At 42.0% G+C, this 23,069-nt stretch overlaps 1 protein-coding gene across 2 annotated transcripts; it reads left to right on the top strand.

The window, feature by feature from the left end:
• Nucleotides 1-5,246: 5,246 nt before the first annotated feature.
• On the top strand, nucleotides 5,247-20,389 carry SERPINB2 (serpin family B member 2). 2 transcript variants are annotated; one of them, XM_077777677.1, is made up of 8 exons: nucleotides 5,247-5,309; nucleotides 9,413-9,589; nucleotides 12,537-12,656; nucleotides 13,982-14,110; nucleotides 14,612-14,729; nucleotides 17,662-17,804; nucleotides 18,388-18,552; nucleotides 19,409-20,389. In XM_077777677.1, the coding sequence occupies exons 2-8, from the start codon at nucleotides 9,422-9,424 to the stop codon at nucleotides 19,811-19,813; spliced, it is 1,248 nt and encodes a 415-aa protein (XP_077633803.1). In that variant the 5' UTR covers nucleotides 5,247-5,309; nucleotides 9,413-9,421; the 3' UTR covers nucleotides 19,814-20,389. The 2 variants fall into 2 exon arrangements, with proteins under 2 accessions (XP_077633803.1, XP_077633804.1); XM_077777678.1 differs by lacking the exon at nucleotides 5,247-5,309 and adding an exon at nucleotides 7,836-8,061.
• The last annotated feature ends 2,680 nt before the right edge of the window (nucleotides 20,390-23,069 follow it).

Raw genomic sequence — 23,069 nt, 5'->3', positions numbered from 1 at the left:
AAAGAAGATACAGAAATTCATAAAGAGGGTAAAACAAAAGTAATTGACATCTGGATTTGGAATGCTTTCTATGACTATCTTTATTTTTATTTTTATTTTTTTACCTTCTAAGTATGTTTTATGAAAGTTATCACTGAGAGGCACCTGGGTGGTTCAGTTGGTTGAGTGTCCAACTTTGGCTCAGGTCATGATCTTGCAGTCAGTGAGTTTGAGCCCTGCATCAGGCTCTGTGTTGACAGCTCAGATCCTGGAGCCTGCTTCTGTCTCTCTCTCTCTTTACCCCCCAGCTCATGCTCTGTTCTCTCTGTCTTTCAAAAATGAATATCTGTTAAAAAAAAAAAACATAGTTATCATTGAAATATGTTACTTTTTTTAGGCGTACAGCAGTGGCCTAGATGTACTAGGAACATACTAGATAAAAGAGAGACTAAATTAAGACTTGTTAAGCAATATAAATAATCCACTTATCCAAAAATAATCCACAAGGGTAACAGACAGCCGAATGATGCATGCAATTGTGGTTACACGAATCCAGTGTTGTATCATTAGATCCTTGAAGGAAATGCATCATGACAAGCGCAGTTTCATCTGCTGTGTAGAATGAGTGACTTCATGATTCACAACACAATCGGTGGCCGCTCTGGAAATGTGATCTCTCTCTGCATGCTTTTGGCATGACAGGTTTTAGGAAGGTTGTTGGTTTTCTCAAGTAGCTGAATCACAGAACACTGGATATTTGTTCCCACAGCCTACCAGCCATGGCATCTATGTTGGGATTATCACTTGGCAACAAGGTAAATACTCTGAGTGAAGTGTTACACTCCCTAACAGAGCTTGTTTCATGTGCAAACTTTCTCACAGGCTGGCCCAGGGCGATACCTCAAAATAGGCAAGGTTTGCTTTCTGCTGCTCTGGATTCTGATATCGTTCCTTTCTGTGGCCTTGGCTCACTCATTCAAAACTGCCTCGGTCTTTTGCTTTTCTTCCTCACACACCCTGAAACTCTTTTTCCTGGCCACCTCTCCCCACTCTATCAAAACACTTTTTGCAGGAATTAAGAAACATGTATTATTTCTCCCAGAGCCATGATGAATTCTATCGCTAATCGTAGAAGGAGATGTTTATTCTCTGATAAAGATATTTCAAAAAGCATATACTGCACGAATTCTTAGTCAAGGTGGCCCCAAAGTCACACCATGGAAGTAGCCACTTTCACATTCATTTGCTCCTGCTTACAGTGACAGCTACTAAATTTCTAGGATGCACCATGTTATCAAAATACTAGGGCTAATTAATATTAATGATCTTGGTTGTAAAAACAGTGTTTCAAGACATTTCATGGAAAGTCATTGGTAAAATAAGATTATTAGATGGAATTTTATGTCAGAATGGGACTTCCTTTTGGGTCTACAATTGAATCATGCCTTGGATAATTTTAGTGGTGACATTGCTGATGTAGAGATATTTCCCATCAACCAGCAAATCACATGGGAAGAGTAACTGTGGAAGTGCCGGTGGTTGTACATTCAAAGTGGAGAAGAGAAAAGAAATAACATGGCAATGTGCTGAGCATGAGCAAGCACATACCTAGTGAGCACTTTAATTTGAGCCAAGTGCCTATCTCATTGGGGAAGACTGTCATGGTCATAGAGTCATGGTACTTACCAGGTACAAGGACATCGAGATGACGAGATGAGTGGTTAACGGACAGCTCCCTCAGTCACAGTTGGACGGGTGCTTCCGAGAAAAAAAACCACAGTGCCTATAATCTCCAAATTAGAATATTAGAACATTATTCATAAAGTTGTTTTCTTATCTTGGGTCTTATTTATCCTTTATGCATGTTTCACTGCAGTGCTACCAGGAAGAAAATAAACACCTTGATATAGACACTTTGGTCATGTATTTCTGGTTTTAAAAGTAATGCATTCCTATTGTGGAAAATGGGGGGAGTTGTTTGAAGTAAAAAAAAATTGACAAACATCTATAAACTTACTGGAGTCAGTTTATATTTTGACACTTTCCCTTTGGGTCATCTTTCTGCATATATTTTACTTATATATGTGAGGTCGTATTGCATATATAATGTTGTATCCTATTTTTCATGTATGATTATCTGACACATTTTCCTGGAGGATAAGAAATAGAGAAGGGGGAGCACTTGCTGTTTCATTATTCCCAACTTCCACAGAAGTGATCTGATATATAGCTGTTGCAAGTACTATTTCAGGTTAACTGAGAAACTTCATCTTATGTATTCTATAAGGGTGAGAGTCACTATGTAGTAGCTCTGCTCTTCTAAACCACCTACCGACTGGACAATTTCAGTGGTCTCCTGGTAGGGGTCTCAGCCTTCTGGTTCCCCGTCTTCTAGACTTTTCTTTTCCTCCTCCTCCTCCCCCCTCCCCCCCCTTCTTCTTTACACTTTTTACAAGCAACTTCTCTTCCCCAGAGTTTACACAGGATGTCTTTAGATTAGATCTCAGCTCAGGGTGGTATCAAGTCCCCTCTGTAAGATGCAGTCCCCTCTCCCCTCTCTCCTTCTCCTACAACAGCGGCTGCACCAGGCAGATCTCAGGCAACTGCTCAACAGTCTTCAATTCCCACTACTGTAATTTTAGTGCCTTCCCTTTTCAATCTTCATTTTATTTTCATTTCTCTTTATTGTCTCCTTGAGTCCCTCACACGCATTTGTCAATCTTTCCCCCTCTTTCCTGTGACACTACCATTGGTGCCACTCAGTTTGGCTTTTTATCATAAATTGCCTTTTATGCTTCCTCCGGTAGTTTGATGTGTAACTCAAACTCTTCGTCAAGGGTTTATTTTTATACTGAGCTCATAAAATTTCTCTCATCTAGGCAGGAAGGCAACTTCCAAATCACTCCGTTATACTAGCAAACCCCGTGGAACACTTACTAGGTGAAAGGTAATATGCTAAGCATCAGACACACATGATCTCGTTGATTCTTCACAAAAGGCTATGCCATTTAGGAATGCTTAAACAACATAGACTTATTTACCATCTCATGTAACCATAACCATGAGAATGAAAACTAGAGGTAGGTCATTTCCAGAATCGACTTGGGAGTGCTCTGATGTCAAGGCTCTGGTTTGGTATCTCTGCAAACCCATTGGCCTTCCTGTGTGGTTGATGTATGGCGGAACATCTCTTGGCATCACTTCCTCATACAGCCAGGCTCAAAGTCAGGTAGAAGGGGTGGCATAGGATAAGGAAATTCTGTCTGCATGCCTCCCTCCTATAAGGAAGGAGAAATTTCCCTAGACATTCCCCAACGGATTTCTCCCAAACTTCACTGACCAGAATTGGGTTATATAGACACCCCCTTGGCCAACAACTAGTCCCTCTTTCCCCAAGATAAAGAAATCTCTTGACACCTAAACAAAATCAGGGAGAATAGCAAAAACTGGATTGCTTTTGCATAAGCAATGAACAGTACCCGCATTATTAGGCAATTTAAGCTCAGAGAGGTTGAGAAAGAAATTTGTGCAAGATTATACAACTAGAAAGTGGCAGATAGAAAATTCAAATTAGAGCTTTCTGAGTCTCTCAGAATCCATATCTTTGCTCACCACACTAAATGGCCTTTCTCGAAAATGTTGGCATTTCACTCAGTCAAAAGATAGTTTGTAAGTCCAACTTGATGCTTAGCACTGTTCTTGCTCCTCAAGGGGGATCCGTGGGGAATATATTTAGGAATAGAAGTCCACTCAAATGAAATAGGTAGAATACACATGATTAAAAAGTTAATCAATTAATAATATATTTTCATATTGTAGCTCTGAGAGGTGCAGTTCTGCATAGTATGAGTTCACTGAAGATTGTAGAAATCATACTGGGTTTTGAGGAATCTATGGGGTGTGAATAGAACCTCACAAGTTTGGACCAGTGGGGAGAAGGGAGGAAGGCATTCCTGTTGAGAAGAATAACTTGGAAAACTGTCAACGGCTGCCTGAAAGTTTCCTTCGGTGTAATGGGAGCATTTAGGAGTTGAAAAATCATCGTTGTGGGTGGGATTCCAACTTCTTCTTCATGTGACCTGAGATCTTCCAGCAATTAAAAAAAAAATTGTATAATTTGGCTTTTGGCTGCCAGGCACAGATTCTGAAGGACACACCTATCCTGTTGTGCCTCTGATGCTAACGAGGGGTTTGGGTTAAAGCGCCTCCACTCATTATGACCAGAGATGCAAATAAGCGAGATGAGGTGAGGGTTGATCAGGTTCTGGGAATCACCGCCAAGCTAAGCAGCTCACGCAGGGCTCAAACACACCATTTTGGTGTCGCTGACATGCACGTTGTCAACCCAGCTGCAAAGCACGTCCCTGGAGCTCCTCACAGCAACGGAGAAGAAATATGATGTTATTTCCACCCATCCTTTCCCTTTGGGGATTTCCTACACATAACAATAAAGCAAACAGAAGAGAAGCCACCCTCCCAATGTGTTGCGCTTTTCAAAAAGCTATAACAATACAAACATTTTTAGACTCAAATTATCTGTCACCATGCCTATCTTTTATCTGTTTCTGTTCCTCAAATTCCTTTGGCTGTATCTAAATATCTAGTGATTTTCTTCAGTCAAGTTTTCAATATCGTGATTCTAGAGTTAAAAGTAAACTTCAAGTATACATATCAGTATAACAAAAGATAAGATCTGTGTTGGAAACATGGGCAAATAGAAAGTTCTTTGGGTGTGGCTGGTGACAGGGAATTAGGGTGGAACCCTGAATCATTTAGGTAATTACAGTTGGAGAAATCTAAGACAGTTTAAAATAAGCTCCAACTAAGAAAAATAGTGGTTTTTCTGTTCCTTTCCATGCCCCAGGGTCACTTGGGGTCTGCTTAGACTCGCGAGAAGAAAAATGATTCCATTGACTTTAAATATTACAAAAAGCCCACCAGCCATTCCTATGCAAAGATGGAAGGGGTGTTGTGGAATTCGGCACTCTCCTTGGGCGCATGTATAGAGGGGACACTTGAACCTGAGGCGGACAGACATCAGCTAATTTTAACAGGCATGTGTAAGTATTGCCAAATTCTTAAGTTTCTGAATGACGTAATCCTCTGAACAAATTTCTTAAATGGTGCCTTAGCAAACAAGCATTTTTATAATAGTGATGTCTTTCTGAGTAAAATGTTGAATCACTCAAAGCGTACAGATTAGAGAGAGAGAGGGAAAAAAATGCTCTGTGGGAGGGGCAGAGCTTTATAAAACCTGTCTTCCCTATGTGTGTACTCTGACAGCTCTCTGAGGACCGTTTCTTGTCAGTAGCGCCTCTGGGAATAAGCAGGTATGTCACTGATTTTCATGGCGATTGCCATGAAATATGGTGTCATTTATTCTTCTTCTTTCCTATTGCAATTACTAATATAATGAAATTAAAGTGTGGCATGTCTTTAAAAAATGAGTAAAAATGTAGCGGTATGTTTCTTGTTTAGATTTTTTTAATTAAAAATATTTTAGTTTAAGATTTGAGCTAAATTTACATTTAATATTGAACTAAATTAAGACTTAATCTTGAATCTCGGAAGCCAGAAAATGCCTGTGTAACATTAACCAAACCAAAGTGCACATTCAAGTCATGATGCCAATTTCATCGAAGAGGTTAGAATATGTATATTCTGTACTAAGTAGGGTTTGACACTGAATTTGATGGGAATAGTTGGATCGATTAAAATATATTCATTAAGCAAGGAAAGTAATCTATAAATTGTATATAAAGATAATAAAAATTTAAAAAAAGAGGATGGTCTTTATAACGATCAGAATCTGCAGAGATTAAGCAATCTGGGTTGGGTCAATTTAACACCAGAGTATATCTATTGAAGTTTAGTTTATAATTGGTCAATTCAGTGAAAGAGAAGAATTAGTCAAACTAGTTGTTGGATTGGCTGAAGTAACAGTTTAATATATAATTTTTTTTTTTTAATGTTTTATTTATTTCTAGGAGAGAGAGAGAGAGAGAGACAGCGTGAGCAGGGGAGGGTCAGAGAGAGAGGGAGACACAGACTGAAACAGGCTCCAGGCTCTGAGCTGGCAGTCACCACAGAGCCTGACGCGGGGCCTGAACCCACGAACCGCGAGATCATGACCCGAGCGAAAGTCGGACGCTTAACCAACTAAGCCACCCGGGCGCCCCAGTTTAATATATAATTTAATATGCATAAACAGACACTCATTCTTTATGAAAGTCATCAACTAACAGGAATTGCTTTTGATTTTGTTGGGAAGAGAATGTGTAAGTTTGGATGGGAGGTTTCCTGAAAGTTATTGTTTTCTCTTTGTTTCCATTGATGTTTGTGGTCAATTTCTAAATATTTCCACCCTGTAGTCGCAAAACAAATTGTTTTAAAAGCCACAGCAAACTGTAATCTCACATCCAGTGATTGTGAGAAGGAGGTATGATGGTGTGCCTGGGGGCACATCCTCACCTCTTGGTTAATGGGCGAAGTTTCAGCACACATTTGTCAACGTGTGTTGCAGGAAGTGACACAGATATCATGGAGCCCAGCCCCACCTATGCTGTCCATTTATTCTTCTCCATGATAATATTAAACCTTAATTAGCTGCATGATATTTGGGAGTTAATGAAGCTGTAAAATGTTAAGAGTTACGAAACTCACAACAGGTGTTACCTGTTTGGGGCAATTAGGCTATTTGATGTCATTCTGCGATGTCAGTTTGACATTGTCAGATTCCCACCCAAACGTGAGCCGTGAACTTGTCTGAGGGGAAACACACTCTCCATAAGCCTTTCATAGGTTTGAAAGGCTAAAACCTTCTCAAACCCCATTTGAAAAGCACCAAGCTCGGAATCAGAAGGCTGAGAGGCAGTCTAGGCTTTGGAGCTCACTAGCTGTGCAAACTACATCTTTATCTTTTTGTAACTAGATATGGCTAGATTTTCCTGGGCAAGTAATTACATAAATTAAAACAGTGTTGCTGAAGGAATTTAGTAGCTACAATATAGACATGACATATTACTGTTTTACCTTAAGTGTAGTTAATAGCACCTTGTTTATAAAATAAAAGCTAGGGGCACCTGAGTGGCTCAGTTGGTTAAGTGTCCGACTTTGGCTCAGGTAATGAGCTGTGCTAACAGCTCAGAGCCTGGAGCCTGCTTTGAATTCTGTGTCTCCCTCTCTCTGCCTCTCCCCTGCTCATGTGCTCTCTCAAAAAATAAATAAGCATTAGAAAAAAAATTAAAAAATAAATAAAGCTAGACTATTTTTAAAAGAAGTAAATGTATATGGGACAATTTAATTCTGTCCCTACTCATTTACTTCTTTTTTCTTTATAAAGTCACCAGAAATCTAACTTGGCGTTCAAAGCCTCTCCAATAGTTTGTCTTGACACTTAAATTTACACTTAAATTTTGTTAGTGTCAAAGAGACCTACTACACAGGAGACTATAAAGATTTCGGTATAAGAGATGCCTACAATTCATTTTTCTGGCTCTAGGCCCTTATTTATTTTTATCATATGAGGATAGAGAAATTTTATTTATTATGCTAATTATCAGTTTGTTTCCAAAATATTATTGATATACTTTACAAAAATGATCTGCCAATAAGACTAATTAACTTACAGATGATTTTAAATCAGTAGAAGGAAGAGGAAACAAATTTCTGAGCGACCCAAGTGTCTAATATCAGTGATAAAGTAAGACAAAAAGAATCGTGAAGTTTTTTGTTTTGTTTTTGTTGCTGCTGTTGTTTTTACTTGATACTCCTTCTAGGAGCTTTACAGACTCACTACTTCCCTGTTTTCATTTCCTCTTTCTAGCATTTCTCTAGCTGTTAACTTGTCCAAACTCTTACACATAATAGCGCGTGGGGCATCATCAGCAGGGCAGGCAATGCGGCGAATTGGATGGGGCGGGGTTCATGAACAGACCCAGGCTTGACTCCCTGCACCACTGCATAGGAGCTCTGTGACCTTATGCAAGTCTCTTAACTTCTCTCAGCATCAGGAGGTAACCTACAAACCACAGATAACAGTATGGACCTTTTGCAGACGCTGTGAGGATCGAATGAGAAGAGGTGCGAGTTTCAGGGACAAATTTCCCTTCATTTACAACTGTGTCCTGAAAAATACAACCGGCTGGGATTCCAAATGAGACACTTCGATACAAATGGCACTGCTTTTCTTAAAAAGCAGTGTTCATGACCCAGTGGTCACCTACGACAGCCATGGGTCAGGGAGGGAAGTGAGGGCTGGCCCCTGTTTGGAAGCCTGCTGAGTGAGTCCAGCCTGCAGACGCAGGGCGTCCTTCACCTTGGGGCCTACGCTCAGCCCCTCCTCAGCTCTGAGAAGCCACTGTCACAAGATTTCCTGTGGATTAATGAGTGTCAGCGTCCTGTGGTAGATTTATATATTTTGGTTAATTACAGGGTGTGTTTTAAGCCACCGTGAGAGCATAATGCACAGTCGAGAAATGATCGCTGGCCAGTACTAACAGATACCTGCACACACCTCGGGTGTGGCCGTGCATTCCGCTGCACCCGGAGACTTGGGTCATGGAAGGCGTGTCTGTCCTTTATCTTCAGGTGGTGATAGGGTGTGTGTGCACGCCTGTGCGTGCGTGCATGTTTCATGCTCCCAGGATGGTCTCTGCAGTTTTGCCTACAATGGACTTTCCTGCTAGGGGGTCAGGAGAAGCAGGTGGCCCTTCCAGCACCCGCATATGAACTCCTTAGCAGAGGGAGCTGTTTCACAGCCGGCTGCGGATGTAGGTGTGTGTAGGGGGGTGGGCAGAGTACAGGAGGTAGGAGCTGGGTGAAAATACCAACCCTCAAACAACGACTCCAAACCACTTCTGGAAGCAGAGAATCTGAAAGAAGATTGACAATCTCACCCCGGGGCCAACAAGAATATGTGCGCACGAGGCACACGTTTGAATATGTGTGTATTTCCTTCTGTGTGTGCCGTATATTCGCGATGCAGCTCAGAGCTGGAAAGCCTGACTCTGGAGGCCACGCTGCCTGCTTCAGTGCCCTGTCCTGCCCCTCCTAGGTGAGGAACGCTGGTCACTTTTCTGATGCTCTGGGTGCAGTTTCTTCCTTTATCTAACAGGAATAGCAACGCCTTTCTCAGAGGGGTTTGGCAAGAATTAAATGGTTGGTAAAATGTTTAGGACAGCATCTGTTGTACAGTAAGAGTCTAATAAACGCTATTTATTGTTACTACTATTATACCGAACATCACTATGGCTGCACAGGTCACATGAGCCTGACACTCTCCCGGCTCCACTTCATGTTTGTCCATGAAGGAAAAGCAGAGAGGGAGTCCCTGTCCCGTGCAGGGTACACCCTGTCCTGCTCTGCTGACATCACCCAAAACGTTGAGTCACCTTTTAGAGCTGTTTTTTTTTCTTCCTCATTTTCCTTCCAGACTGAAACAATGGAAGACCTTTATGTGGCCAACACAATCTTCGCCCTCAATTTTTTCAAGCATCTGGCAAACACCAGCGCCACCCCCAATCTCTTCTTCTCTCCATGGAGCATCTCATCCACCATGGCCATGGTCTACCTGGGTGCCAGGGGCAACACCGCAGACCAGATGGCCAGGGTAAGTGTGTGAACGCCCCCAACCAGGACTGGGGCATTCCCGGATGGAATTACAGAGTTGCAATATTACCTGTGAGGTAGCTTGGCTTGAACAAGGTTGGTAATCGTCACATGCTATTATACCACGAGCGCCCTAGATTCAAATCTGCAAAACAACTAAACCACAGAAACTCTCAACCATAGATAGCAGAAGGCGCACCGCGGTTTCGTATCCTGCAAGGCTAGAAGCAGCGACTACCTCTGGTGTTTTATAATATAATGTTTATACGTTTTGAAATATTTTGCGTGCTTTATCTCATTTGGTTTGAAGACAAGTGTCATTTTACGGATGGAAGACGAGGCAGCGTGGGTATAGCACCTCCCACGGTCTTCCTGGGGTTTCCTCACTCCTAGATCAGCCCCTTTTGTTTTTCTTTTTTTTGAACTTTGTTTATTAATTTTGGGACAGACAGAGACAGTGCGAGTGGGAGAGGAGCAGGGAGAGAGAGGGAGAGAGAAAGTCCCGAGCAGACTCCACACTGCCAGCACAGAGCCCAATGCGGGGCTCGATCCAAGGAAACCGTGACCATGACCAGAGCTGAAAACAAGATTCGGAGGCTTAGTTGACTGAGCCATCCAAGCGCCCCCCCCCCATCAGGCTCTTTCAATGGCTCTACCGCTGTGGCATGTTTGCTCCTCACACATGTAGAGAATTCCTCCAGGGGTCTTCGGAGAGTGTTGTGAAGAGCTGAAGAGCTGGTCGCCGCACTGCCGGAGATGCCAGGGGAGCCGTGTGACCTCACATGGCCTCAGCCATGCTATTGACCCCATGGCGTCATGTCAGCAAAGTAAGAGGTGGCACCGTGGCCCATTTTCCAAACCAAGGTCGACAGGGTGTGCAGCAGCAGTGTAAGGTTATTTATGTCAAGGCCATTGGCTTTAGTCCTTGGTGAAGGGACATAAGCTCAGTCAGGGGACACTTTCACCGAGTCAAAGGCCTTGGAAATATGTCGAACTGCTTCCACCACGCACCACAGTGCTCCCGTAGGGTGAATCCGGCACATTTAACAGGCACATGTCCCTGAGATGTCCTCAGTCAGTGAGCCAGCTACAGTCATCATGCAATTAAGATTCTTTTCTTTCAGAGAAACATGCACACAGACCTTGACATTGTATGTTTGAAGTACAGGCTCCCCTTTCTCACAAGCACAGCCTGTGTTTTAGTCACACCAAAGTGCCCCCGGCCACATTCGGGTTTCCCATGAGAACTGTGCCTGAGTGTAGATATGACCTTGTCTGGTGCACAGTGACCCAGTTACGGATGGGCCTTGCTGGAGGTGGCTCCCAGATAGAGTGTTAGTCAATCTCAATGCAGCAGGAAAGGAAGAGAAAGGCATCACCCCCTGTGAGTATTTGACAGTTTAAACATCAAGACTTACAACAAAACTCAATTGCTCAACCCTGATACCAGCAACATTTGGCAACACCTCTTCCTCTTCAGTTTCTTCCCCTTGAAGAAATAAAAACCATGAGCTGCACTGCAGGGTCTTAATATTTTTTATTTATGTTTTAACGTCTATTTATTTTTGAGAGACAGAGCACGAGCAGGGGAAGAGCAGAGAGAGAGACACAGAATCCGAAGCAGGCTCCAGGCTCTCAGCTGTCAGCACAGAGTCCGTCACAGGGTTCAAAGTCACAAACTATGAGAATCATGACCTTAGTCGGATGTTCAACTGACTGAGCCACCTCGGGGCCCTGGGTCTTAATTTTTTTCATGAGGGGGGTCAGAAGCATTATGTTTTGAGGAAAAATGATAAGTGAAGTGCTCTAGGTTGTTCAAATTAAAAAAAAAATAGATTTTGATCCCAAAGGAAAATGAACTTACTGGTCACTCTGGGCACAGCACAGCTTTTCTGCATCCAGAAAGAGTTTTAAGCTCGTGGGTCTATGCAAGGATCTTACGCTGTTTTCCCATAACTCCGCTGCACGTACAGACTTTAAACTTCAAAGCCAAATTTGGTTAATTCCCTACTAGAAAGAAGAAGAAAGGCTGGTTGGCTCAGAGGAGGAAGCACGGACTTTGGGGGACAGGCCAGGGTGTGTGTGAGTAGTGGCTTCGCCCCTCTTCACTAGGTATAGGAGGAAAGGCATTGAAACTCTCTGCACCTCTGTTTTCTCGTTGACGGTACGGGAATGGAAATACCCAGCCTGCAAGCCAGTTGTGCAGATTAGAGATAGCGGGCAACTCAGCCGCTAGCAGCCCTTGACCTACCAGCTAAGGCTTATCAGCGCCTCAGCCGGGTACCTTTAAAGAGCGTTTTATGGATTTGCCCACATGACACACAATCCTATGAGGCCAAGGCTATGACCACCATACTCATTTTATGGATAAGGAAGCAGGGGCAGGAAGAGGCCATGTTGCTGAGAATCGGCGTGGCTGGTAAAGGAAGCAGTGCTGGAGTGGAAGGAAGGAAGACACGGAAGGGACGGACTCCTGCAGCGGGTGTCTTTGCGAGACTGGCGCGCAAGCAACAAGTGTTTCTTCCAGCTCTATATTTATTTATTTTTAAATATTTTTTTATGTTTTATTTATTTCAGAGAGAGAGAGAGAGAGAGGGAGAGACAGTGTGAGCAGGGGACAGTCAGAGAGAGAGGGAGACACAGAATCCAAAGCAAGCTCCAGGCTCTGAGCTGTCAGCACAGAGCCCGATGCGGGGCTTGAACCCACGAACCGCGAGATCATGACCTGAGCCGAAGTCAGACGCTTAACTGACTGAGCCATCCAGGTGCCCCTCTAATATATATTCTTATATATTATGTGTAAAGAGTATCTGTGCTCGTTCCCCAGACATGAAGACAGGGAGGTAGACATGACCACTAAGAGGTACTCAGTTGTCATTGGTTTTCAGGTTAAGTGATCTAGCAGGAAAATATACTCATAAATCTATTTCCTCTCATTCCAATTGTAGGTGTTTCAGTTTAACAAAATTGGAGTCAATGAAGTCCCCCCAATGACCCCGGAGAACTTCACGGGTTGCAAACTCATGCAACAGGTCCAGAAACGCCCTTATCCTGAGGCTATTTTGCAGGTATCTGACTCACCGGTTCCTAATGTCTTTTGTATTTTATTTCTAGAACCTTCTTGTCTTAAAGTCACAATGTTAGACAGGGAAAGAACCTAGCACAACTTCCCCTGTTTGTAGAGAGAAAACAAAGACTGAGAACCCTTAAATAAATATCCTATGGGCACACTGCTAAGTATGGGCAGGGCCAGGGTAGAAGTTAGACTTTATGACTTTTAGTCCAAGACTGAGTCTAAATTTGATCACACCACTCTGCCAGGAGCTGGGCTCGTGTAATTTATTCTGAAACAGTGGTAGCAACTCTTAGAATACACGTGCATGGATGCAGATTTCCAGGTGAGAGAAGGTAAAAAGTGACAAAAACATGAGGAATGAGGTAGGTCACCCTCAATGATTTTATGAGAGACCACTGTCCCTTAGATCTCCCTCCCCGAGCCTTCTATCTGTCATCCGTCCATGTATGTAATGTCTGTCTGTCTGTATGGGTGTATATGTATATATGTATCTATTTATCATCTATCTCTCTCAGGTGTTAATATATTTTCTCAGTACTCTATTTCCTTACACATCAGCTATCCAGCTGACTTATGGGAACTGGGCATCAATGTGCTCCTATTGATAAACAACGTCCACAATCATCCTCCTCAGGCTAGAGAGATATCTCCCATAGTCTCCATCTTGGGAATCCTGCTCCATCTGTCCATTGCCCAAGGAATTATGGGCTAGAGGAGGTGGAGAGGACCCCTTCAATATGGAGATTCATCAGGTCTCCTGTGGCACCTGGGGCAGTCCGTCAGCAGGCTTCCATCCTCTGCTTCAGCTGGCCGTGCCGTGACTGAGCCCTGTGTCTATCATCATGCTGACAAACTCCGGGTTGAGGATCAGAATTCCCCTTTGTTTTCAAGGCTTTCTAAAACCTGGATTTTCCACTGCACAAACTGCCCTTTACTTATAAAATGGGTACTTTCAGGCATTATGTAAACTTTTTCTACATCACCTCTAAGGTAAGTTTTAATCTAATCAAACTCCTTAGAGACTTGGAAGTTGAGGAAATTATAAAAGAAGCCTCACTTTCTTCTAGGATGTCGGTTACTTCATGGTTAAGTGCAACCTGTAGATGCAGCAAAATGTGAAACAAGTAAAATATAACCTTATCGGTTCTAATGTACTATATCAACGTGTTTCCCCAGAGATTCTTCTAAAGCATTGGACAAAATTATATATTAATACAGCATTTTATTGTTGCATTGGAAAAAATATGTTTGCTTATAAGACATATCTCGTTTAGCCTTCCTGTGTTGGCTAAAGAGACTCCCTCCTTTCTGTTTAAGGCACAGAGTAGAGACAGAATCCATTCATCTTTCCGTTCACTCAGCTCTGCAATCAATGCATCCACAGGGGAGTATTTGTTGGAGACCGTCAATAAGCTGTTTGGCGAGAAGTCTGCGAGGTTCAAGGAAGTAAGTGAAGCCTGTAATTGAAATTGCAGGGCTCCCAATGTGTAACGAGGTCACTTTCAAAGCTGTAGTCTGTGATTGCCACGCAGAGAGTCAGAATGCCACGCAAGCTCCCTAAGGCTCCTGAGTGCCCTTGGTCATGGCGGCTATTGCCCATGCTCCCCTTGGTGGACACTCCCTCCCGTGGCTGCAAAAGCCCCATGTGCAGAATGAGTCCTAAATGTGGAGGAACAGTGAATTCCAGAGCCACTACCCACAAGCCCAGCCTTCCCCTCCTACCCAGTGTCTATAATGCACAGTGAGTGTGGGGAAGAGGGTCAACAGAGCGCTTGTAATCTGCACCATTTCCTCTTACAGTCCCTCAACCCCCATGCCCACCCTCCACCCCTGCCCTTACCTACTCAGGCCCCTGAATCTTGACAGGAAACCTCATGATTTACAATTATACCAAGTCTTTCTCGGTATATGTTTGGTGTAACCTTTGGCCTATTTCTTGCTTTAAAGGAATATATAAAACTCTCCAATAAATACTACTCTACAGAACCCCAGGCACTTGACTTCTTAGAATGTGCAGAAGAATCTAGAAGAAAGATTAATTCCTGGGTCAATACTCAAACCAAAGGTAAAGCCAAAGCAATATTTTCTGTTCTTTTTAGTTAGAAAACTCCGATCTATTTAAAAAAAAAATCATTCTTATACTTAGCCCTAACTCCCTTAAAATTCACCCAAACTCAGTTATTCGGTTAATATAACCTTCTTCTTGTTTATCTGAGTGGCATTTTAAGTGAGAAAAAATAGTTGAGGTCTCTTAATGGAAGACATATATTCAGTACTTAAATAATCTGATTTTGGATACAACCATGGGATAGACTATGAGAGCAGGAAGACATGTTTTCCAATGTAGGAAATAATCAGAATTGAAATCATTGTGCTCTGTGTCCACTGTGGACAAAAAAAAAAGAAAGAAAAGAAAAGAAAAGAGACATGCTCCTCCAGTGAGTAACTGGCGTGAGACCATTGGCAATAGAAAGAGAGGGATCAGAAAGTTATTTTTAACTATTTTGCACCATTCAGAGCCAATCTGCTGTGGAGTTCTTTTGGTCCCTGATAAACCACTTCTACTGGTGCAACTCAGGCCACTAATTCTTTCATAGGCTCCTGCCTCACTTTGTATTCTTCATAAGGACTCAAACTTAGTTAACTCTTCCGTTCATTCTTACTGAATTTAATCCTTCAGTCGACAACGGTATTCATCCACCACATACTATGTGCTAGGCACTGTACATGAGAAGGAAGATAAAAATGATCAATGAAACAGAACACAGACACTGCCACCCTAGAACTTACAATCTAGTTTAACCCAACAGACTGGGCTTCACAACTCTTGGCTCTCGAGCTCTCCACAGCGCGCTGGTTCCTACCGCCATACTTACTTTTTATGCATTCCTTAACTTCAGAGTTAAATTTAAGTGGCAAACCAAAGTCCTAGCCTTTCCTAGAGGTATCTCTCATCCAGCCAGGTCCTGATCTCCCCCTCTTCTCCACTCTTTTGGTGCTTTGTCAGCTTTGTGATGCCTGGTAATGGTTGCCTTGTACAGCCTTAAACTGTTACTGAACAGATTTGATCTTGTCTGCTTTGCCATCGCACATAAACTACAATTATTTGAGGGGAGGGCCAATGTGTCCACCTCTCCTTTGTCCCCACAAAAATTAGCACAGTCTTTGGCTGATAATGAAAACTCTTGATTTTTCCAAATTTCCAGGTAGAATCATAGGTCTTAAATAATTACTGAATAATAACATATAGATGGACTTCTAAGAACAAAACCATAAAGACTGTTATAAAGGCAGAGCTGTTTTCATATTTCATAGATTAATGAGCTCTTAGGACTAGAAAGGTCCTTGAAAATAACTTATCCAGATTTACTCCTTTATGGTTGTAGACTCCAGGCCTCTGAGAGGTTAACTCATTCAAGATCCCACTACCAATGAGTGGTGAAGCTGGGGGGGTGGGGAGGGGAGGTTCCTTTTCTTTGATCCCTAGTCTCATTCTGGAAGTCTTCAGTTGGATGTTTAAAGAGTTTGTTTGATAACTTAGTCAAAAAATAACTTTTCATGTAACTCCTGTGTGTAAAACATTGTTTCAGGCAATAGTTTGGTGTGGCTGGGTTTCTTGGCTCCCATGATGGGAAAAAGCATATGAATTACATCCTATAGAATTAAAAAAATATTTTTGCTTCTCTGAAAATAGCTGATCTACTTCTGTTCTTCATTTCTATTATGTATTTTGAAGTTACTGTTCTAAAATAGTGATCAACTGTGTACACAAAGGAAGCAGAGAAAGTGAAGATTAACAGAAGTGAAAGTAAAAACTGCAGAATTCAAGAGACTTGTGGAAGTTTTACTTTTCTGAGAAGAGCATGAACTGTTGTTTTCCTTAAGTATTGCCTTCAGTGGCTATGAATCTGGGAATTATGTTGTCAAAATGCCAAGTCATCCTTTGGGCTGATTTTTTGTCAAATTTTATAGTAATTTGAGAGAATGATCTGTTTATTTGTTAATGATCACATTCATTCTGTCATTTATGTCACAAAGTTAAGTACAGCCTTGGCAGTTTCCAGTAGTAACCAAGAACGTTAACTGCCTGGGGGATATACCGAGTGGCATATGGAAGCTGGTCAGATGACACTGACCTTTTTATTAGAGTCCTGATCTGAGGATTGGGAGGCAGTGGGTGCTGGAGAAATAATTCTGACCTGCTACCAGCTTGTGATCTTGGGGAGATTGCTAGCCTCTCTTGGCATCGCGTCTTTTTCTGTAAAATGATAATAATGACACCCCAATAAAATAGTTGTGAGAATTAACTAAAATAATGTATTTAAGCAGTTGAAGTATCATAGAGTAGGTATCGACTGTAAATGTTTCTTAAGCCATTTTTTTTTTGATAACTACCACACTTGGATGTTACAATTTCTGAGAACCTTCCTTCTCTGGCACACTCTTGTGTTCCCTTCTCTGCATTGCCGTAGGACATCGTGTTCTCATAGTTTCTTACACATTGTTTGACAGCTGATTTTGAATGCCTCTTCCAATATTCTCAGCCCCTCCAGGGCAATCTTTCCTTTCTCTCCTCTTGTTTCTGTATAACTCCTAGCATAAGTCTAGCAGGACTTAAAAAAAAAAAAGTTTTTGAATGAATCAATGGATCAGACCCATCGATTATCTGGGTCAGATCTAGAAGAAGCACTAACTAAACTGAGAGACTTTGAGAAAATGACGTAAAAGGAGGTGACAGTCTTTCCAAGTTTAATAGTCATTCTAAATTTTCAATGCATTACTCCTTTTTCTCTTGGACTTTGCAAACCCTCTGAGAAATGTGGTCTGCTTTATTTATGCTATGAATACATTGGGAGAAAAACTTGTGCCTGAGTCCATCGCCTCTGCAGAGTTTGACAAGTGTAGATGACGAGTTTGATGGTGACTCAAGAATTTCAAGTCATAGTAAGGTAACACTTCTTGGTCATGAAACCTAACATGCGTCATGTTTTCTGCAGGCAAAATCCCAGACTTGTTACCTGAAGGTTCTGTAGATGGGGACACCAAGATGGTCCTGGTGAATGCCGTCTACTTCAAAGGAAAGTGGAAAACTCCATTTGAGAAGAAATTAAATGGGCTTTATCCTTTCCGTGTGAATGCGGTATGAGACAACAAGATGGATTTTCCTAACATATATTTTAGGATCTTAGCCAAGACAGAGGAAGAAAAGTTAAAGACCATTCATGCTCCTGCATGACTTGCTAGTCATAAATCATGCACATTGGAGAGTTGGTTGACTCTTTCACACTACTGAGTATCACATGGTAATTTTCTGAGAGGCCATATGAATAGTGGTGAAGACCATGGGCTTTATAATTAAACAATCCTGGATATAGATGTAGGCTCTACCACTAAGCTTCTATTCCTAGCCAGCCAAGACCTTATTTATCTTCCGTGTTGTTCCATTTTTTGTGCTCAATTAACACTTGGCCTTTGTAAAGATTCAAGAGATTTCACAGAATTCTTGGCCCATGGTGGGTACTGAACAAATATTTTAATGTTATTATAATTAGTATTATTGTCCATCTTAATAATAATAAGGGCATACAGATAATTTGTTTTGTTGACTTTTAAGAATATATTTCCCCAGCACTAAAGCAGAATCTATTCTCTTTTATGTCTAATTGTAAATCTCTTGAAGTCTTAATATCAACTTTCTTAATTTCACTTTTTAATAATTTTAGACTCAGCGCACACCTGTTCAGATGATGTACTTGCGTGAAGACCTGAACATTGGATACATAGGGGACCTGAAGACTCAGATTCTAGAACTCCCATATGCTGGAGATGTTAGCATGTTCCTGTTGCTTCCAGATGAAATTGGGAGTATGTCTACTGGCTTGGAGTTGGTAAGCTGTTCCAACTTGTATTGTTTTAAACCTCTGGAGCTAAACTTACCTTCCATGATAAACATGTCTGCACCTTTGGAAGCGGTATGCAGTTTCTCACAGAAACATATAAGTTGGTTGGTAACAAACGCGCACATCTCAAACTTTCATTCTGAGCATTAAAATATGTCACACATGCTATCTTTCTGCAAAAAATTTACCAGAGTATTAAATTGTAACATCACTCACAATATAGTGAAGTTAAAATTATTGATTTTTTTAAATGTTTATTTTTGAGACAGAGAGAGAAAGAGAGAGAATACCAGCAGGGGAGGGGCAGAGAGAGAGGGAGATACAGAATCCCAAACAGGCTCCAGGCTCTGAACTGACAGCACAGAGCCCGAAGTGTGGCTTGAACTCACAAACCAGGAGATCGTGACCTGAGCCAAAGTCAGACACCCACTGAGCCTCGCAGGTGCCCTAAAGTCATTTTTAAAAAATATAGTTTATGGTCTAGTTGGTTTCCATATAATATCCAGTGCTCATCCCAACAAGTGCCCTCCTCCATGCCCATCACCCATTTTCCCCTCTCCCTCACCCCCCATCAACCCTCAGCTTGTTCTCAGTATTTAAGAGTCTCTTGTGGTTTGCATCCCTCCCTCTCCTTAACTATGTTTTCCCCTTCCCTTTCCCCATGGTCCTCTGTTAAGTTTCTCCTGTTCCATGTATGAGTGAAAACATACGGTATCTGTCTTTCTCTGTCTGACTTATTTCATTGCAGCCTAAAGTCATTGATCTTTAACATTAGACTGTTAAGTTGCTTTCCTTCTTTTGTGAGCACTTACTGGCTTTTTTTGTCTTATGTTCGCATTTGTAGCTGGAAAGGGAAATAACCTATGATAAATTCATCAAGTGGACCAGCAACGACACGATGGTCGAAGATGATGTGGAGGTGTACCTGCCCCAGTTCAAATTGGAAGAGCACTATGAGCTCCAGCCCATTCTCAGGAGCATGGGCGTAGAGGACGCCTTCAGCAAGAGCCAGGCCAATTTCTCTGGAATGTCTGAAAGGAATGATCTGTTTCTGTCCAAAGTGTTCCATCAAGCCACTGTGGATGTGAACGAGGAGGGCACCGAGGCAGCCGCTGGCACTGGGGCCATTATGTCAGGGAGAACTGGCCATGGTGGCCCACAGTTTGTGGCGGATCATCCTTTCCTCTTCTTTATCCTGCACAAAACCACTAAGAACATTCTCTTTTTTGGCAGGGTTGTCTCGCCCTAAAATGGGAAAGCTCCGTTTCTGCACAGAATTTTGTAGTACGGACCGTAAGCCTCAGAATCACTATAAGTGCCAAACGTTTAGAGGCTTTTTCTACCTATTTCTGTTTTTTTCCCTCTGAACAACCTCTACTACAAGCTAATGATAAGTGCAGAGATAGCTGGACCGCTGTTGTCCATAACACTGCAACCCTGTTAATCATTCGGTCTCTAAGTGGAATGATGTTCCATTTAGTTCTTCCTTACTATTTAGTTTATTTTATAGCATTGACTTTTACTGTATTATTTATTATTTTATATGATGGTTTTTGTTATTGTTCACTGTCGGTTTCTGAAGCTGATACAGTTACAGAAGCAGGTGATCAGTTATTTTTCTACCTAAAGAAATATATTTACTCATTTATGTAATGAAGAATGAGTAGTTGTCCTTCCACACCCTTCATCATAAAGGCCCAGGAGAAAGCACTGAATAACAGGAAAATGTATGTTATGTGCATTTCCAGCCTTATGTATCACATGGATGTGTCTATAACTTATGTAAAGTTGCAAGTACATAAAAAATAAACATGTTTCCACACAACCATTTGTTCGTTGTCAACATTAGATTCTTAGACTATAAGACTGTTATACCTCAATTCTTAGGAATCAAGCATCATGTCTCATTTTGGGGGATCAAAAAAAAAAAAACTAATAAAGGACACAAAGGGAGAATTGATCCTGCAAGGAGCCCCCTTGTTGGGAGTGGGGTGGGATTGCATGAAAAACGGTTTTGAGCTGCCTTCTCATAGCAGCAATAGGCACAGAGATGAGGAAGAGTTTGAGACTTGGTCCTTTGGGGACATTCATATTTAAACCTCAAGGATATCAGGAATAAACACCAAGTCCAGTGGTTCGGACATAGAACCAAGGTCAAGGTCATTGAGCTGAGAGTTCAGAGGAGGGGAAATGGGCTGTAGGAAGAGAAATGCAAAATGGCTTCTGTTAGGGGTGTTTGTTTCAAAATAGCAGTGAATGCTTTTAAGTGGGTCTGACTTAGAGCAGAATGTAATCTAAGTCCTGAGAACTAAGGCAGGTCTAGTTTGGGGAGTCCCAGCTCATGGGAGAGTCTGTCTACAGGAGTGTGGCTGGATCCTGGAAATGTTTCCCAGGCAGTCCCCTCCCTGCATTGGAAGACAGGGACCGATGACCCACTGGAACATGGTGGCTCAACAGGTAACCTCAGGCCCTTGACTGTCAACACCTAAAATCTCACTTTTAGTACTTATGAATCCTCTAACTGTGGGTCAGGAATAGTGCTTCTATATGCTTTGGTTTGCCAACTAGAAAAAGTAATACTTTCCCATAAGGTTGCTATGATGGTTAAATGAATTCATATATCATGTGGATTATGCATAGTGTTTAATAAATACTAGTGCTGGTGATTATTACCTTTGTCAGAAATAAAACCATCACACTGTCAACTTGTCAGAAGTAGAATCCCAGGGGCACTTGGCTGGCTCAGTCAGTAGAATGTGTAACTCTTGTTCTTGGGGTTGTGAGTTTGAGCCCTATGTTGGGTATGGAGATTACTTAAGTAAAATAAAATAATTTAAAAAAATGTAGAATCCCAAAAAATTATAAAAAGTTAAGTTTTTAAGGCTTGAATGGTGGTTTATTTCCTTTAAATCAGACATTATTGAAAATTAAGGGTTCTTGCCTCTTGCATTCTCTTACGTTGAAGTTTATTCTTCTGTGTACTTCCAATAATTCAGCAACAGGATAAGCAGTAGCTTTCTGAATCATTATGTCTTCAGGTTTCAGTCTCATTATTGAGTTAAAATATGGACATAAAATTCTAGGTTCAAAGCCCTCTTCAACACTTTAGGGGTTCTAGAACCGGACTTGCTGATGAGAGAGTTGATGTCAAGATTATTCTTGCTCTTTGTAGTTTTCATAACTTTCTTCTTGTTTTTGACAATATTCTTGCTATTTCATTGCATTATGAATTTTTTTTAAATTTTTTTTATTTTCTAGGAGAGAGAGAGAGACAGCGTGAGCAGGGAAGGGTCAGAGAGGGAGGGAGACACAGACTCTGAAACAGGCTCCAGACTCTGAGCTGGCAGTCAGCACAGAGCCCGATGCGGGGCTCGAACCCACGAACCACGAGATCATGACCTAAGCGAAAGTCGGACGCTTAACCGACTAAGCCACCCAGGCGCCCCGCATTATGAATATTTTTAAAAATTGTTCTCAAAAGTTTGTCTTGTTCCTCAGCACATTTTTTTTCCATCTGGAAACTTGTGTCTTGCTTCAGTTCCGGGGAACTTTCGGCCATTGCTGTGGACCGAATGTTTGTGTCCCACCCCATCCCCACTTACATGTGTTAAACCCCTAATTCCTAATGTGATGGTATTTGGAGCTGGGGACTTTGGAAAGGGGTTATGGTTAGATTAGGTCATCAGGGTGGAGTCCCATGAGGTAACCGGTGCCCTTATGAGGAGATGAAGGGATCAGAGATTCCTTTCTCTACCATATGAGGACACAGAGAGTAGACAGCCATCAAGAAGAGAGCCCTCACCAAGAACCCAACCATGCTGTCACCCTGACTTCAGACTTCTAGCCTCTAGAACTGTGAAAAAGGTATTTGTTGTTTAAGCCACCCAGCCTTTACTGTTCTCTTACAGCAATGCAAACAGAATAGCACAGCCATTATGCACGTATTGTCTCTGCCCACTCTATTTATGCCCTTCTTCTGGGTTCCGAGCAGAGTAATACTGATGCATCTGTGGCACCTGGGTGGCTCGGTCAGTTGAGCTCTGGCTCATGACTTTGGCTCTGGTCATGATCTGATGGTTAGAGAGTTCGAGCCCCACATTGGGCTTGCTGCTGTCAGCACAGAGCCCCTTCAGGTCTCCTGTCTCTCTCTCTCTGCCCTTCCTCCGCTCACACTCTCTCCCAAAAATAAACACTAAAAAATAATATTGATGCATCTGGAGTTCTCTAGGTTTCAAAATTATTTGGAATATCTAATAAATTCATATGGTCTAAATCCCAAATATCATAAAAATACTAGGGCAAAAACTATCCCTCTCACTCCTTTTCCCCCGCTCATATAGTTCCTGTCCTCCCTCCCTGCTAGAAATGTCCGTACATCTTGCCACATATACATAGGGCAGGCCATAAATAACAACAAACAAAATTGTGTTAATAATATTGTGTTGTTAACTAAGGAGACTATTACTTCCTTTCCTCTCCCTTCCCACCCCCAAACAGGCATCAAA

The sequence above is a fragment of the Crocuta crocuta genome, unplaced genomic scaffold (genome assembly GCF_008692635.1).
Source record: "Crocuta crocuta isolate KB4526 unplaced genomic scaffold, BGI_CrCroc_1.0 scaffold36, whole genome shotgun sequence".
NCBI lineage: Eukaryota > Metazoa > Chordata > Mammalia > Carnivora > Hyaenidae > Crocuta > Crocuta crocuta.
This window is presented reverse-complemented; position numbering and strand designations above follow the sequence as displayed.